Here is a 19,440-nt window from a genome sequence, read left to right on the forward strand (position 1 = left end):
GTACAAGACATTAGTTAGGCCACACTTGGAATACTGTGTACAGTTCTGGTCACCCTATTATAGAAAGGATATTATTAAACTAGAAAGAGTGCAGAAAAGATTTACTAGGATGCTACCGGGACTTGATGGTTTGACTTATAGGGAGAGGTTGGATAGACTGGGACTTTTTTCCCTGGAGAGTAGGAGGTTTCGGAGTGATCTTATAGAAGTCTATAAAATAATGAGGGGCATAGATAAGGTCGATAGTCAAAATCTTTTCCCAAAGGTAGGGGAGTCTATAACGAGGGGGCATAGATTTAAGGTGAGAGGGGAGAGATACAAAAGGGTCCAGAGGGGCAATTTTTTCACTCAAAGGGTGGTGAGTGTCTGGAACGAGCTGCCAGAGGCAGTAGTAGAGGCGGGTACAATTTTGTCTTTTAAAAAGCATTTGGACAGTTACATGGGTAAGATGGGTATAGAGGGATATGGGCCAAGTGCAGGCAATTGGGACTAGCTTAGTGGTACAAACTGGGCGACATGGACATGTTGGGCCGAAGGGCCTGTTTCCATGTTGTAAACTTCTATGATTCTATGTTAATTTCACAATCTTCAATCTGATTGATTAAGGAGATACACAGTTGCTTGCCCTGTTCACTCAGGTCCTAGATGCCCTGTTCCCCTCGCTGCAACGTTATCAGCTCGCACTTGCAGCAACTTGGCACACAAAAAATTTAAAAACCTAAACTTGCAAGGGCAAGTCTAACTAACGGCAAATGCTGTTAGCTGCCCTGCCACAGCAAATTATGGTCCAATGTCGAGAGAAAATATATCTTCCCTCTCCCCCCATTGTTGCTACTCACCCTGTAACAGGCCCATAAGGAATCTGGATATGGTTAAAAGAACGATTGGTGCAGAGCTGCAGTGTGCAATAAGTGGAGTTAGGATGATTACTGATCCCCAGGCAGCTGCTGAAAGCAGAAGTATTTTATCGCCACCCAATCTGTTTAAAAAAAATGGATAGTTTGTCAGTGATCCTTAATGAAAAATATAGCATTTTCACTGAGAAAGCATGAATGCAAATTGCAGCCCAGTTGGGTATCATTATCATTATTAAGTAAGGTATGTTACACATTACATGATACATTATAACAGTAACTTCAATTTAGAAGCACTTCTATGACATCTTAAGGTATTAAAAGTTCTTTCTTTTTACAAATACAGAAAAAATGGTGTAAATCTGAATTAAAAGCAGAGAAATGCGGGAGAAAACAGCAGGTTTGTTAGCAACTGTAAAGAGAAAAGGCAGGTTAATATTTCAGAACTCTGGGTTAATTTTAAAAAACTGCACTAATCCTAAACCCTAAGGAGACCTGATGCTAAGTGGGCAATATCAGAATGGTCCATTTCCTGTTGCTAGACAAAAAAGATTTTGAAGTTTCTCTTCCCCCCCCACCCCGCCTCTTTAAATTGACCTCAGCTGTTACACCAGTGATGCACAAGCAGATAAACAGCAGAGCTGCATCAACATTGAAAGGTTTCATTGGGGTAAGTTTACATCTTCATCACCTGGGTGGTGCCAGAGGAGATTGCACACCCTTCATTCTATTGAGATCAATGGAATGAAAATCAGGCAGGTTCTATAAAGAGCATACGACCCACCCTGCTAGATTACCATCCAGGCAGTGAAAATGGAAAATCTACCCCATTTTGACGGCTCATAAAAATCAAGTCACAAATTTAAACTAGGATGCTTTGATTGAAATTTGGAAACAGATTAACAGTGATATAAGCAAAATATTATAGCAGCTATTAATTTGTTATAAACACACACAGAGGTAGGACAAGAATGAACACTGTAGGCTACCCTAAAAAGAAAATAACATTTCAGATGTACAGAATAAGCAGACCATTTAATATTGTCATTTAAATGAGTCTTAGTTCTCTCCTTTCCTCTCCCCACCCCGAGCCAAATTAAGCACAGATAAACCTGTCGGAACCACCATCTGCTACTTTATCAGAAAATTCTGGAATTCAATTCTGTAGTTTTCTGCACCACCAGTGCAGCTTAGCTTCTGCTTGTACAGTTTATGCAGCCAAGTTAGAAAATAATATTTTGTTGTAGTTACACAGGAAAGACTGGTAACTTTCAAAACCATTAAAAATAGGAAATTATTACAGACAGAAAAAGAAAAAAAATCAAAAACAAAATGGTGATTTGGACAAACTACCCACAGAAGGAAAATATTCTCGCATTGATCAAGGGAAAAAAATCCCTGGAAAGCAGCAGTGCAATTTGTGCATAATGCAACTACAACAAAAACAGAAGACTAAAAATGGAAGATCATAATAATGTGTTTTAATAACTTTGCTGCTTCAAAGAAAATCTCAATCCTGTTTCGTAGCATTCTCACCCGAATAAGAAGATTGTGAGTTCAAGCCGAACTCCAAAAGACTTAAACACATAATCTAGGCTGACACTTCAGTGCAGCACTGAGGGAGTTATTGTTGGAAGTGCTGTCTTTCAATGAGATGGTAAACTGAGGCCCTGTCTGCTCTCTCTGGAGGACATTACTCAAAGAGCAGAGGAGTTCACCCAGTGTCCTGGCCAACATTTATCCCTCAACCAACTCCACTAAAACTGGTCATTTATCTCACTGCTGTTTGTGGCACCTTGCTGTGCTGCCACTTTTACATACATTACACATTTCAACAGTGGCTACACTTCAAAAAGTAATTAATTGGCTGTGAAGCACTTTGATGTGTTCCGAGGTTGTGAAAGAGGCTATATAATGCAAGTTCTTTAAGTCAGAGTTGAGTGAAATTGCAAAATAAAAATCACCCAAGCAAATGAATTTTGAAGTATTAAAACTTAAGATAGGGAGGGTGTTGCATGACCAGTGGTGACATTTTGCTGCCAACTGATAAAAATAAATGCCATATATTTTCACAGTTCACATGTTTAATACTACATGCCCATATAGATAAAGGGCAGCATTATAATTAGAAAACATTGTCCTGGTGATTGGGAGTTACATATTCTACATTGATGGGAGGTTTGGAACAGAAATCACTACTCCACATTTAGATTCTGCTCAAGCAATCAGCCTAGCTCCTGAATTCCAACGTTTCACCATTACATTCACGAGTACATAGCCAAATTAAAATTTTAAAACTTATTTTTAAATTATTTACCTGGGCACTTCAGGTCTTACTCACAACCATGAGAGATTGTATAGATGTAGTTGAGTAACCTCAAACATGTAAGGCCATGTTCACTGAAACAGCAACATGTCTACAGCGAAGAGTGAGCTGGCAGTTATGAAATTCATAAATATATATCGCATGACGAGTTGGAATTATAGGGTCAATAAATACATACCAGAAAGTTATATACACATTATAAAAAACAAAGCAACCACTTTCTGACATGTATTGATTGGCCATTTAATTACAACTTCATCATGCCCTCTCTGGTACATCTTTATCCTAGTGGATGATATAACAACTGCTAACATACCTATAATGCTATTTTTCTACATGTACCCCTAGTTTTTTTTTTACTAATGAGCAAAGAGGAAAACGCATCAGAAAAATCAGGTAAGAAGTACAGGAATCAAATGAATAACATATTGGAAAAAGTTCCATGAAAGCACAGAACAAGAAAAGGTTATTTGGCTGGTAGAGCGTGCCCCTTTCACAGACCAAGTACCAACATGATGCCATGTGGTGGCACTCATTAAAATAATTTATTTCATACTTAATCATCGTTTGCTTTTTTTAAATTTTCACTTGCGTGAAGAACACTGTGTTCAGGCCAACTAATAGTCACTTGCACCTACAAAGGAAAGTCTGTTGATTAATGGACTCTGAGGTTACGTCAGCCATTCGAGATGTGTCCCATAGCCCAAGACCAAACTCACCAACACAGTGATCAGAAGCAGATTGAAATGTTTATCTTTGATTATGGTACAGGTAATGTGCTCTAATAAAGCACCTTTTAAAATGCAGAAGTTATTTCATGTAACTACTCAAATATAAAGTTTTAAAGATTAACACAAGATCTCCTTCTCACCTGTCACTGATGTAACCACCCATGATTTGTGTCAAGCAGTAGCCCCAAAAGAAACTTCCAAGTACAATGCCAGACTGCTTCTTGTCCCAATCGAATTGTTCTGCCATGGCAGCTACACAGATAGGCAGAGTTACTCTGGCACAGTACAGCAGGCATGTGCCCATGAACAAAAAGGCAATCCATGTCTTGGCTTCTAACCTGTTGGAATCAAGGAATACAAAATGACCTCACCACTTTGGAGACATCATGAAAATATTGCTGTGGGCACAATGATGCAAGCTGTGATGTTGGCTGTTTTCCAAAGAACATGAGCATGGATAGTTAACATACTTCAAAGTAAATATTTTATTGTCTGCACACAGAAAATAGAACTAGAGTTTGTGTATAATACACTGTGCAGTGACAAGTGCAGGAATGTCCTCCAGGTAGAATTTTCCAGTCTCTTCTTCCCCCAGTCACACTGCTCCCATTTTCTCTTCTCCCTCCTTACATTCCACAGTGAATTGGAGCCATTCAGCACCTTTTCCAAGCGACCATTCCTCACATGTGCACCGGCAGATTCTTCCACTGTGAACTGCATCACAGCCAAGCCCAATTCTGTTCTCACCCAATGTCCACATACATTTATTTTCCTGAATAAGTCATGAATGGCTATCAAGAGCAAAAGCCTAGGCCAATTTTGTTTTCCCTCCCTGGCCCAGATCCTCAAATGATGTCCAGCTGAAACCAGCTAACCATTCAACACAGGTCAGGAATCAAACTGGAGACCTCCTGGTCTATATAGCACATAACAATTCCCTTATCCATTTGGCCATCGAGGGAGATGGCAATACAATTTCTAAATATATTTCCTTTGTGCACAGAAAAATATGCATTGGGGTTCTGAAATACAGTAACATGTAAAATTATTTTGTAGTTACAGTATTTTTTTTAGATACAAACTGGATCATAAACCCATTGTACAGTCCAACCCTGGAGTACTTATTTAAGTTTGGGGTCAGTGCAAGTGGCATGCATTGATGCGCCAACATACTGTGTTACAGAGTGTTGACATGCACTGCCCCACACTAAACTCCCAATCTGAGCCAGGGCACATAGGGGTGGCAGTGGTACTTTAACAGAACATAAACAGGTCACATGCTGAACAAAATACAACTGTAGACAGAAAGTGGCACTGTCTAATGCCAATTACTGCCGAACAAAACACTAAGTTACTGTTTGTGAGGAGAGGCCAATTTCCAATTTTTTAGGCACCAATAAATGTGGCAAATTCATAGTTGATGGCTCCTCATGCACAGCTGAAGGTTTCTCATTCACAAAGGTATTGGTATTAATGGGAAGGGTGGAGGGAAATAAACATCATCTGCTTCTAGAGTCAAATAGTAAAATTGTGATTTGCATTCTACTTCCCAATCATCAGAGACATGATACTCTTAAGATCAAAACATTCTTCCCACCCAAGGTTGACAGTGTGAAGTGACTGTTCATTGTACTAGAAAGATAGAGGGAAGATGACTCTGAGCAAGAGAAATTATCAACAAATGACAGTGGGGAAAGGGGGAAATTCTTCACCAGGAGCAAGGATTAGAGGGTTAGTGAAGTGCATGGAGGGTGGCCCAAAAATAAATCAAGGCTTGTTGATGGGTGGTGAAGTATATATTCTATTAAAAAAGCACAAGACTATGCATCTAGAAACACAATTTTCAATTGATCAGATTCAAATCAAATAGTTACACATTTTCTAGGAATGAATAGAGTTCTTTGTTAAAGATATGCCTAATCAGAGCTAAGGTGAAAGGGTTTGGGAAGGGTGACTGGCTCCGTTACTGAATTTAATATATTAGAAATCTTATGTCTGCATGTACTTCCTGACATTTTTTTCCATTATCAGTTTTAACATTTATAATGTTGCACTGTAACTACACCCTTCTGCCAGTGGGGGTGCTACAGGAGGTATAATGGTATAAATATGGACAATGGCAGTATAAAAATAAGGACATAATGTTTACTTTAAAATGGGAACTGAATTATGTCTGCACACTTTGGCCCAATTAACCCCCCTCCCACCCCCTTAACCTCACTTCACCTGAAAACTAAACTTGCCAGGCAATTTTAACTCTCCTCAATCGGCGAGAGAAGAGCAATGGAACAGTTGAAATGGAGCGGCTGTATTTCCCACTGATTTGAAATTTTAGTGCTGCTGGTTTTGGTAGCGGATGAGGCTCCCACGGGACTCTGGCAGGAGCCTCATTAATAAATACAAATTGCGGTCCCCTGTGATGGAAATTTAACTTGCTCCTAAGTGGGGGACCCACCAGCCACCCGCCAGGTGAACCTGTCGGGAACCTAGCGAGGCCACTGAAGGCAAGTTTTAAAAAAAAACTTTCCTTGGTACAGCCTCCTCCTCCAGGCCCCACCCTAACCCTAATGCAGTCTGGGCCTTTGCTACCCCAGGCTTCCTCTCCCCACCACCCACCCACAAGACCCTCGCAACAACCCTGCTCCCTCCCACACTTAGCTTGTTGCCAGCAGCCCTGTCCTGATGCCAGCGGGCAGCCTTTGGGCCACCTGATCTTTGGCCTCCAGTTGCAACCACCTTCAAAGCCTTCTCAAAATCTACCTCTTCAATCATCTCAACTTGCCTAATCCTTCTCTCCCTGCTGCTCAGTGACAACTCACTGTTTTTTTTTCCTGTGAAGCACCTTGGCACACGTATGTTAAAGTCACTGTATAAAAACAAGTAGTTGTTTAAAATTCTATGGAATTTGTAATGCAAGTAAATACAAAACACATAGGGGTAGATTTTGACTTTGTGCAAGAATACAATGGGTGATAGCGAGTCGGCTGTTTTACATCTCTCCTGATTTTTATTTCCATTGAAATCAATGCAACTAACAATGTCACTGGAACTCAGCGTGCGTCCGTCCGTCCGATTCACTATTTCCTTCCCATGCAAGTGCAGGAGTTGCATTACTTGACCATTCATCTCCTCCCACACCACTGCCCAGGGCCCCAAACACTCCTCCTGTGAAATACAGCAATTTACATGTACTTCCTCCAATCTAGTATACTGTATTCACTGCTCACAGTGCAGTCTCCTCTACATCGGGGAAACCTAACGCAGATTGGGTGATCACTTTTCTGAGCGTCTCCATTCTGCAACCCTGAGCTCTCTGTTCGCTTGACATTTCAATTCTCCGTCCCACATTGACCTCTTTGTCTTTGGCCTTCGACACTGTTCCAATGAAGCTCAACATAAACTCAAGGAACAACTCCTCATCTTTCTATTAGGCACTTTGCAGCCCTCTGCTATTAACATTGACTTTAACAAATTTGGATCTTAACTATAGCTCCCGGTTTCTCTCTGGCAGAAGGTGCTGGCAATGTGGGATGGGTGTGGGTGTGCCGGCGTTTCCAGGAATGGAGGGACAAAGCGGGTTGGTACTTGGGATTGTGAGCAATATCCTGATCAGAACACTACCGACGGGTTGGTCTGCACCCATGGTGTGGACTTAATTTTTCTTCCACCAGACTTCCAGGCCACTGCAGCCTGCTCTGCCTTGCCAGTTTTTCATGCTTGCCTTCCTAACCATCCCCCTTTAGCTATTCACATACTCATAAGAGACACAGTGAGTATGTGAATAGCTAAAGGGGGATAGGTAGGAAGGCAAGCATGAAAAAGACATATGTCTTTTATTTCTCTCACTATGCCTCCTGCTAGTGTCACTTCTGCCATTCAACCATCTCCTGTTGTCTACCCAAGCACATCACAAGTCATTCTATTTCTTTTCCTGTGTGTAGATTTTTTTCCCTTCCCCTTGTTCTGTTCTTTTTTTAAAAAGGCTGTTCATCTGTAATATCTTTCAGTCCTAAGGAAGGGTCTAAGACCTGAAACGTCAACTTCTATTTTTCCACAAATGCTGCCTGACCTGCTGAGTATTTCCAACTTTTCCTGTTTTTGTTCTCACATTTCCAGCACCTGCTGTATTTTGCTTTTTGTTTCTAGTGCCTGTGTGCTTAAGACAACAAGTGGTCTCTGTAAATAGTTTGCATGAAAGATCTAACATTCAAGTATCTAAGAAACAAAGCGACAGTACGTTTGAGGACAAAGTTCAACAGACAATCAGAAAAATCATAGGCTCTGTGGCCTGTACACCTTGAGAGGGCTAAATGCAAACAGTGCTTCAGGTTCAAGAAGAAGCTGAAGCCAGCTGAACAACAAACAAAGCCTGTGGCTGCCACTCGCCCGGGAGCAGGAATACAGATGGCCCAAGTCAAGCACTCAGCGAACCAACATTGATAGGCCACAAATATAAGGAGAGTCATTGAGAAACACCTTTCTTGAACATTCACAGAATGCAGGAAATATTTTCAAAGGAGATAGAGGCTGCTAACTCTGGTGAGTGAGCCAATCAAAAACTACTTCCTGACCACTGACTAAATGCAAAGCAATCATGGTTCACAGAACAGACAGTGATTTGTGATTGGCTCAAATATCAATTTCTTTGCTCTGCAGCTATCTTTGATGTGAACCAGCCACAATTGAGGTGTGATGCTCTAACGTTACAAGCTCGCTGAGTAAAAAAAATGTTTCTTCATGTCGCCTCTGGCTCTTTTGCCGATCACCATAAATCTGTGTCCTCTGGTTACCGACACTTCTGCCACTGGAAACAGTTTCTCTTTATTTGCTCTATCAAAACCCTTCATGATTTTGAACATCTCTATCAAATCTCCCCTTAACCTTCTCTGTCCTAAGGAGAACACCCCAGCTTCTCCAGTCATAACTGAAGTTCCTCATCCCTGTTACCGTTCCAGTAGATCTCTTCTGCACCCTCTCTATAGGCCTTGACATCCTTCCTAAAGTGCGGTGCCCAGAATTGAACACAATACTCCAGCTGAGGCCTAACCAGTGATTTGTGAAGGTTTAGCATAACTTCCTTGCTAGCTATGCCACTATTAATAAAGCCCAGGATCCCATATGCTTTTTTAACAGCATTCTCAACTTGTCCTGCCACCTTCAAAGGTTTGTGTATGTGTACCCCCAGGTCTCTCTGTTCCTACACCCCTTTAAAATTGTACCATTTAGCTTATATTGCATCTCCTCATCTTCCTACCAAAATGTATCACTTCACATTTCTCTGCATTAAATTTCATCTGCCATGTAACTGTCCATTTCACCACTGTGTCTAAGTCCTCCTGAAGTCTGTTACTATTCTCCACACTGTTTACTACATTTCTGAGTTTCGTGTCATCTGCAAACTTTGAAATTATACCCTCTATACCCAAGTCCAGGTATTTAATATATATCAAAAAGAGCAGTGGTCCTAATACTGACCCCTGGGGAACACCATTGAATACTTCCCTCCATTCTGGAAAAGCAACCGTTCATCACTACTCTCTGTTTTCTGTCCCTTAGCCAATTTTGTATCCACGTTGCCACTGTCCTTTTAATCCCATGGCCTTTAATTTTGCTAACAAGTCTATTATGTGGTACTTTATCAAATGCCTTTTTGAAAGTTTATATACACACATCAACTGCACTACCCTCATCAACCCTTTCCCTTACTTCATCAAAGATGATATAGATATATCAGTTGTAAATATCTTTTAAGTCGTTTACCAAATTGAGTCCAGACTTGTAAAAGCTGCAAATGAAGATATCCGAGGAGAGATCATTTATGTTTCAGTTGCCAAAGCTGTTTCTACGTAACTTTTTCTTACAAGTCAGATACAGACAAACCTCAGGAACAATTTCATCCAGTTTAACTCGTGTGCAGAGTTCCAACAAACACAAAAACACTGGGCTAGAAATTGCTGTCATAATAACAGTGAGGCTAACAGCGCTTGCCATTATTTATGCACAAATGCTAGAGCAACTTCAGGCAAGGGGCACATGCGTGGTTAAACGCGAATATCCAAAGGTTGCTGTCCTAGTTGCGCTGCTCCACCGTTAGCTTCGCGAATACAGCATCTCGCTGCCTGCCTCACCTTTGAAATGCATTGAATGGAGTGAAGTTGCTGTATTTGCACAGTAGACATGAACTAAACTTGCCACAGAAAGTTAAGTCTTGTCCATTTCAGTCTAAGTACCCTTTTAACAACGTCATAAGTGTTAATTACTGCTAGCCAACCTCTCTGGCATTGAAAATTAATTACAAGTGTGGAGTCTCATTTTTTAAGGTTTTAACTGTTATTGGAGATTTTTAAATGTAAATGTGTAAAAAAAATTTTACTTTTCCTTTCTGCCTCTTTTTTCTCTCTCTCTTAATCCAATCTTTCTTTCTTTCCCTCTCTTTATGTACCTGATTTGACACTGAATTCACACTTTCGTCTCAGTCCTTGCACTGTTAATGTCACAATCCTTCAATGTGATTGGTTAAGGAGATACGCAGTTGCTTGCCCTGTTCACTCAGGTCCCAGATGCCCTGTTTCCCTCGCTGCGCCATTATCTGCTCGCACTGTCAGCAACTTGCCATGCAAAAAAAAATCTAAAAACATAAACGTGCAAGGGCAACTAAAGGCAGATGCTGTTAGAAGCCCTGCCACAGCAAATTATGGCCCGTTATTTTTTTCCCTTGCTCCATAACTACAAACATTGTGACTGCCTTTAATTTACTTCATTATTAAATCTCATAGAAGAGAAACATTGGGTACTAGTTAGGGGATTGATGTCAGAGTCAGGTATTGGGGAAAAAGTGGGGGGTGGGGCAGGCAGGGGGAGTACCAAATAGAATAGGTCAAGGACCAATGCTGGCACCCACATTGTTTCTAACTTACATCAACAACTTGTTGCAACAAAAAACAATGTAGTCACACTCCCAGATGATACCAAACTGCAGGGAAGCAGGAAGAAAAAGAGTCAACAAGGAACCAGGAACCTACAAAAGAAGTTAAATAAAATCGTTGGGAGGGCAGATGAAATTTAAAACAAGTATGTGTAAGGTACTACATAATTGAAGAAAAAAATGGGTGACATACATACTGTATTGACAGTGTAGAACTACCAAAAAGATGAAGTTGAAAGATATCTAGGATATTGATTGACTTGGAAGTTGGCATGTCCAAGTACATTGGAACAGGAACTAAAGCAAATAAAACACTGCATTATATTGTCTGGTAATCAATAGATTATTAATCAGAGGAATTATGTTAGAAGTGTATAGTGTTTTCGTAAGAACTCACCTTGAGTACTGTGTCTAGTTATGGTTACCAAGAATGAAGGGAAACATTCAAACTCTGGAATTAGCTCAGAGGAGAGACAGGGAGCTGATCCTCAGCATTGGAGAACTAAGCAATCAGGATAAACTAGTAAAAGCTAAAGCTTGTCAGCCTGGAGAGGAGATTACCTTATAGAAGTAGGAACATAGGAACAGGGGTAGGCCATTTAGCCCCTCAAGCCTGTTCCGCTATTCAATGAGATCATGGCTGATCTGTGACCCAACTCCACATACCTGACTTAGCCCCATATCCCTTAAGATTTTTGTTAACCAAAAGTATATCAGTTTCAGATTTAAAATTAACAATTGAGCTAGCATCAACTACCGTTTGCGGAAGAGAGTTCCAAACCTCTACCACCCTTTGCGTGTAGAAGTGTTTCCTAACTTCACTCCCGAAAGTCCTGACTCTAATTTTTAGGCTATGTCCTCTAGTCCTAGACTCCCCAACCAGCAAAAATAGTTTCTCTCTATCCACCCTATCAGTTCATATTAATTTCTTGAAAACTTCGATCAAATCACCCCTAATCTTCTAAATTCCAGAAAAAACAACCCTAGTTTGTGTAATCTCTCCTCGAAATTTAACCCTTAGAGTCCAGGTATTATTCTAGTAAATCCATGCTGTACTCCCTCCAAGGCTAATATAACCTTCCTAAGGTGTGGAAGCCAGAATTGAACACAGTACTCCAGATGTGATCTAACCAGGGCTTTGTATAGCTGTAGCATAACTTCTATCTCCTTGTATTCTGGTCCTCTAGATATAAAGGCCAGCATTCCATTAGCCTTTTTAATTATTTTCTGTATCTGTCCATGACATTTTAATGATCTTTGTACATGGACCCCTAAATCTCTTTGGGCCTCCACTGCTTCAAGCTTTTCACCATTTAGAAAGTACTCTAATCTATCCTTTTTAGGTCCAATGCGGATGACCTCACACTTGCCTACATTGAAATCCATTTGCCCATTCATTTAATCTATTAATATCTCTCTGTAATGTTGTTATGCTTCCATCTACACTGCTTACAATGCTGCCTATCTTTGTGTCATCGGCAAACTTGGATACGTGGGTCTCTTTCCCGTCATCTAAACTGTTAATAAATACACAGTGAATAGTTGAGGCCCCAACACAGATCCCTGTGGGACACCGCTAGTCACATCCTGCCAATTTGAGTACCTGCCCATATCCCTATTCTCTGTCTCGTACCACTCAGCCAATTTCCTAACCAGGTCAATAATTTGCCCTCAATTCCATGAGCTTCAACTTTAGCCAACAGTCTCTTATGAGGGACTTTATCGAATGCCTTCTTGGCGTTCATATAAACAACATCCATAGACATTCCCCTGTCCAATACTTTAGTCACCTCTTCAAAAAATTCAATTAGGTTCATCAGGCATGACCTACCCTTTACAAATCCATGCTGGCTCTGTCTGATCAGCTGAAAATTTTCATGGTGTTCAGTCACTGTAACCTTAATTAATTATAGATTCTAGTAATTTCCTGACAACAGATGTTAGGTTAAGTGGTCCACGACCACATATCCGCTCCATCACCAAGACTGCCTACTTCCACTTCCGTAACATCGCCCATCTCCGCCCTGCCTCAGCTCATCTGCTGCTGAAACCCTCATCTATGCCTATGTTACCTCCAGACTGAACTATTTCAATGCTCTCCTCGCTGGCCTCCCATCTTCCACCCTCCATAAACTTGAGCTCATCTAAAACTCTGCTGCCCATATCCTAACTCGCACCAAGCCCTGTTCTCCCATCACCCCTGTGCTCACTGATCTACATTGGCTCCCGGTCCTGAATGCCTCAATTTTAAAATTCTTATCCTTGTTTTCAAACCCCTCCATGGCCTCGCCCCTCCCTATCTCTGTAACCTCCTCCAGCCCTACAACCCTCCGAGATCTCAGCGCTCCTCCAATTCTGGCCTCATGCGCATCCCCGATTTTAATCGCTCCACCATTGGCGGCAGCGCCTTCAGCTGCCTAGGCCCTAAGCTCTGGAATTCCCTCCCTAAACCTCTCTACCTCTCTCTCCTCCTTTATGACGCTCCTTAAAACCTACCTCTTCGACCAAGCTTTTAGTCACCTGTCCAAATATGTGGCTCGCTGTCAAATTTTGTTGGATAACGCTCCTGTGAAGCACCTTGGGACATTTTATGACATTAAAAGACACTATATAAATGCAAGTTGTTGTTGTTGATCTATAATTCCCTGGTTGCCCTCTCTCATCTTTCTTAAATAGAGGAGTGACATGTGCAATTTTCCAATCTAAAGTAACGGTTCCTGAATTAAATATGCAAGATATTAAACAGAAAAGGTAAACCAAGTTGAACCATAACAGAAGGACCAGGGGAGATGGGTTCAAAACTTGTGACGGCCAAGTTTAGGACTGATGTCAGAAGAATTTCTTCACAGTTGGAATAAATGTTCAGCAGTGAAGGCGAACATTTGGAGTCATTCAACATACTGTTGGAGGGTATGATGAGGGACTGTAGAGTTTACTTTTGAATGGATGAGCTAAGATGGGCTGAATGGCATTCATCGTCTGTATTTATCGTGATGTGGGCCATACTTTTTAAAGCAAAAAAGAATCAGTTTACATTAAGGCTGTGACCAATATTTTTTCCTAGGAGTAGAGCTTGAGTTTGGGCTGCTGAGTTTTTACAGAGGTGGCCTATATATGTGTCAATACAGTACCATTAATGCCAAACTCAAGGGAAGTGAGAGATAGTATGAAACTAAACGAATGAAGTCAAAGAACCGTAGCGATCCCACAGACTGGGAGAGATATAAAGAACAGCAAAGGGATACAAAGAAAGAGGTAAGAGCCGCAAAAAGAGAATACGAGAAAAAACTTGCGAGGGTCATCAAGGACAGTGCCAAACGTTTTTACAAATATATTAAGAGAAAGAGGGCGGCTAAGAGTAACATGGGCCCATTAATGTGATGCAGGTGATATTGTGATTGGAAATCAGGAAATGGCAGACTTACTAAATAGCTATTTTGTATCGGGTCTTCACAGTAGAGGATGAGGACAAAATACCAGAAATACAAGGAAAACTAAAAATAAATCAAGGGGAGGAACTAACCAGATTCAATATTAGTTAAACAAATGGTGATGGAGAAACTAATATTATTAAAGATAGACAAATCTCCAGGACCTGATGGTTTCCACCTTAGGGTATTAAAAGAAGTAGGTGAGGAAATTGTTGATTTGATAGTCATGATCTTCCAAAACTCTCTTGATTCAGGAATTGTCCCCTTGGATTGGAAAATTACCAATGTCACTCCACTATTTAAGAAGGATAAGAGAGATAAACTAGGAAATTATAGGCCTATTAGTCTAACGTCAGTTGTGGGGAAGTTACTAGAATCAGTTATTAGGGACAGAGTGACTGAGCACTTGGATAAATATGAGCTGATCAGAGAGAGCCAGCATGGATTTGTAAAAGGTAAATCATGTCTAACGAACCTAGTTGAATTTTTTGAGGAAGTAACTAACGTAGTAAATAAGAGGGTGTCATGGATGTAATATATGGACTTCCAGAAGGCATTCAACAAGGTTCCATACAAGAGACTTAACAAAAATGAGTGCGCATGGAATTGGAAGCAATGGCTTGGATAGGGAATTGGTTAAGAAGTAGGAGACAGAGAGTAGGGATAATGGGTATGTAATCAAATTGGCAGGATGTGACTAGTGGTGTCCCCCAAGGATCTGTACTGGGGCCACAGCTTTTCACTATATTTATAAATGACTTGGATGAAGGAATAGAGAGCCATATATCTAAGTTTGCTGACAACGCTAAGTTAGGTGGCACAGTAAATAGTTTAGATGTGAGCAGAAAGTCGCAAAGGGACACTGATAGATAAACTGAGTGTGCAAAACTGTGCCAGATGGAATTCAATGTGGGAAAGTGTGAGGTCATCCACTTTGGACCCAAGAAAGATAGATCAGAGTATTTTCTAAATGGTGAGAAGCTAGGAACTGTGGACAAGCAGAGAGATTTAGGGGTCCAAGTACAGAAATCATTCAATTCTAGTGGACAGGTACAAAAAATAATTTAAAAGGCTAATGGAATGTTGGCCTTTATCTCAAGAGGGCTGGAATACAAAAGGGGTAGAAGTTATGTTGCAGCTATACCCGAGCTCTGGTTAGGCCCCATCTGGAGAATTGCATTCAGGTCTGGGCACCGCACCGCAGAAAGGATATATTGGCCTTGGAGGAGGTGCAGTGCAGATTCACTAGAAGGATACTGGGGCTGAAAGGGTTAAGGTATGAGGTCAGGTTGCATAAGCTAGATTGTTTAGGAGTTTAAGGAGTGATCTAATTGAAGTGATTAAGATTATTAAAGGATTTAATGGGGTAGATGGAAAGAAACTATTTCCTCTGGTGGGAGAGTCCAGAATAAGGGGGCATCAATTTGAATTTGAAGCTGGGCCATTCACGGGTGAAGTCAGAAAGCACTTCTTCATGCAAAGGGTGGTGGAAATCTGGAACTCTCTCCCCCAAGAAGCTGTTGAGGCTAGGTCAATTGAAAATTTCAAAATTAAGATTGATAAATTTTTGTTAGGCAAGGGTATGAAGGGCTACGGAACTAAGGTGAGCAGATGGAGTTAACATACAGATCAGTCATGATCCAATTGAATGGCGGAACAGGTTTGAGGGGCTGAATGGCCTACACCGGTTCCTACGTTCACAACACAAAAAGCAACTAACAACTCAAAAACACCAAGGCCAGTGATTTACAGCGACCAAAGAAATCAAATTACATTTGAAGCCACCTGGAATTCTAGGATTTTTATCAGTGCTTTGGAGGAGGGAAACATATTTGGCAATTGTATGCTTTGTAAAAACAAAAACGCAAGGCTCTGCCTACGACAGTGAAAACAAGTAGTCATATGGATAATGCAATAGGACATGAGTTCAGTTTAATTTAGGTGGCAGATATCCCTTTATGTTAGGATTGTCAACCACCCCCTATTGTCCAGGAGTCTTCCGCAATAGGGTATGAATCTCCTGGGTATTGCTACTAGCAGCACGGGAAAACTTCACCCTTTAAATTTCTTGCCGCAGGAGCAGCCACCTGCCACAGAGAGCTAACCTCACATAAGGGTAACCTAAATGGGACAAGCTGTTGGAGAAACGGGGGAGGGGAAGGAGGGGGAGGGGAAGGAGGGGGAGGGGAAGGAGGGGGAGGGGAAGGAGGGGGAGGGGAGGGAGGGGGAGGGGAGGGAGGGGGAGGGAGGGGAAGGAGGGGGAGGGGGGGAGGAGAAGGAGGGGGAGGGGGGGAGGGGGAGGAGGGGGAGGGGAAGGAGGGGGGAGGGGAAGGAGGGGGGAGGGGAAGGAGGGGGGAGGGGGAGGGGAAGGAGGGGGGAGGGGGAGGGGAAGGAGGGGGGAGGGGGAGGGGGAGGGGGGGAGAGAGAGGAGGGAGAGAGGGGAGGAGGGAGAGAGGGGAGGGGAGGAGGGAGAGAGGGGAGGGGAGGAGGGAGAGAGGGGGGAGGGGGGGAGAAGAAGGGGGGAGGGGGGAGGGGAGGGGGAGGGGGGAGGGGAGGGGGAAGGGGGGAGGGGGGAGGGGGAGAAGAAGGGGGGAGGGGGGAGAAGGGGGAGGGGGGAGGGGGGAGGAGGGGGGAGGGGGGGGAGGGGGGGGAGGGGGGAGAAGGGGGGAGAAGGGGGGAGGGGGGAGAAGGGGGAGGGGGGAGAGACGGAGTGGGGGTGGTGTGGAACTGGATTGGAAAAGGGTGAAGTGGAACAAGGAAGAATGCAGGCCGAGAGGATTGGTGCTCAGGTGGGGGAGGAGGGAAACAGAAATGGGGTGAAGGGGGGAGGGAAACAGAAATGGGGTGGAGGGGGGAGGGAAACAGAAATGGGGTGGAGGGAGGAGGGAAACAGAAATGGGGTGGAGGGAGGAGGGAAACAGAAATGGGGGGGGGGTGGGGTGAGGGGGGGGAAAGAGAGGGAGTCTGTGGAAAGGGTTGGGGGTAGAGCCCAGCATTTCCTGCAGAGTTGGCAGCGGACGTGGTGAGTGGGAACAGCATCAAGAGAGAAGCAGCCAGTAAAGGCATGAGTAAAACCTGGACTTTACTGTTGGTAAAGTGAAAGATTGTTTCTACTGGTGGGCAAATGGAGAACAAGGCAATGGAGACCCCACTAGAAGTGCCAAGGGGGAAGGGAGAAAGAAGATTGTTGCACTGAGATCTATTAGACGATGGGATAGAAACATAGAAAATAGTGGCAGGTGTAGGCCATTCGGCCCTTCGAGCCTGCTCTGCCATTCAATATGATCACGGCTGATCCTCTATCTCAATACCTCTTGATGCCTGTTGTGACTAGAAATCTATCTAGCTCCTTCTTAAATATATTCAGTGACTTGGCCTCCACAGCCTTCTGTGGTAGAGATTTCCACAGGTTGACCACCCTCTGAGTGAAGAAATTTCTCCTCATCTCAGTCCTAAATGTCCTACCCCATATCCTGAGACTGTGACCCCTCGTTCTGGACACCCCAGCCAGGGGAAACATCCTCCCTGCATCCAGTCTGTCTAGCCCTGTCAGAATTTTATATGGTTCAATGAGATCCCCGCTCATTCATCAAAATTCGAGTGAATACAGGCCGAGTCGACCCAATCTCTCCTCATACGACAGTCCTACCATTCCAGGAATCAGTCTGGTGAACCTTCGCTGCACTCCCTCTATGGCAAGTATATCCTTTTTTAGGTAAAGTGACCAAAACTGCACACGATACTCCAGGTGTGGTCACACCAAGGCCCTCTATAACTGCAGTGAGACATTCTTGCTCCTATACTCAAATACTCTTGCAATGAAGGCCAACACACCATTTGCCTTCCTAACTGTTTGCTGCACCTGTATATTTGCTTTCAGTGACTAGTGTACAAGGACACCCAGGTCCCTTTGTACATCAACATTCCCCAATCTATCACCATTTAAATAATACTCTGCCTTTCTGTTTTTCCTTCTGAAGTGGATAACTTCACATTTATCCACATTATACTGCATCTGCCATGTATTTGCCCACTCACTCAACTTGTCTAAATCACCTTGAAGCCTCTTTGCATCCTCCTCACAACTTACAATCCCACCTAGTTTTGTATCGTCAGCAAACTTGGAAATATTACATTTGGTTCCCTCATCCAAATCATTGATATATATTGTGAATAGCTGGGGCCCAAGCACTGATCCCTGCGGTACCCCACTAGTCACTGCCTGCCACCCCAAAAAAGACCCATTTATTCCTACTCTCTGTCAACCAATTTTCAATCCATGCCAGTATATTACCCCCAATCCCATGTGCTTTAATTTTGCACACTAACCTCTTATGTGGGACTTTATCAAAGGCCTTCTGAAAATCCAAATAAACCACATCCACTGGTTCTCCCTTATCTATTCTACTAGTTACATCCTCAAAAAACTCCAGTAGGTTTGTCAAACATGATTTCCCTGTCATAAATCCATGATGACTTTGTCTAATCCCATTGATATTTTCTAAATGGCCTGTTATCACATCCTTTATAATAGACTCTAGCATTTTCCCTACTACTGACGTTAGGCTAACCGGTCTGTAGTTCCCTGTTTTCTCTCTCCCTCCCCTTTTAAATAGTGGGGTTACATTTGCCACCCTCCAATCTGCAGGAACTGTTCCATAATCTATAGAATTTTGGAAGATGACAACCAAAACATCCACTATTTCCATGGCTACCTCTTTTAGTACTCTGGGATGCAGATTATCAGGCCCTGGGGATCTATCGGCTTTCAGTCCCGTTAATTTCTCCACTATTCTTTTACTAATACTAATTTCCTTTAATTCCTCCTTCACACTGGTCCCTTGGTACCCTAGCATTTCTAGAAGTTATTTGTATCCTCTTCCGTGAACACAGAACCAAAGTATTTGTTTAATTGCTCTGCCATTTCCTTGTTCCCCATTATAAATTCTCCCATTTGACTAAGGGACCTACATTTGTCTTCACTAATCTTTTTCTTTTTACATGCTTGTAGAAGCTTTTACAGTCCACTTTTATGTTCCTTGCAAGTTTACTCTCTCTTCACCACAAGTGGCTATTGAGGCAGAGACTAGAACATCACTTAAAACAAATGGGGTAAGCAATCGAACAGGAGGAATATAAAATGATCGGGGGGGGAGGGGGAAATGAGGTTACA

The 19,440-nt window shown here is 42.5% G+C and overlaps 1 protein-coding gene across 2 annotated transcripts in view; it reads right to left on the minus strand.

The window, feature by feature from the left end:
• The window catches only part of slc17a9b (solute carrier family 17 member 9b), a 53,384-nt gene that overhangs the window by 32,208 nt on the left and 1,736 nt on the right, over positions 1–19,440 (minus strand). For both annotated transcript variants that reach the window (XM_068000490.1, XM_068000492.1), the window contains exons 2-3: positions 4,052–4,249; positions 840–979 (exon numbers count right to left, since the gene is read on the minus strand). In XM_068000490.1, the coding sequence (XP_067856591.1) occupies positions 840–979; positions 4,052–4,249 (338 nt within the window). The remainder of the gene's footprint in view (positions 1–839; positions 980–4,051; positions 4,250–19,440) is intronic.

The sequence above is a fragment of the Heptranchias perlo genome, chromosome 19 (assembly GCF_035084215.1).
Source record: "Heptranchias perlo isolate sHepPer1 chromosome 19, sHepPer1.hap1, whole genome shotgun sequence".
Classification (NCBI taxonomy): domain Eukaryota; kingdom Metazoa; phylum Chordata; class Chondrichthyes; order Hexanchiformes; family Hexanchidae; genus Heptranchias; species Heptranchias perlo.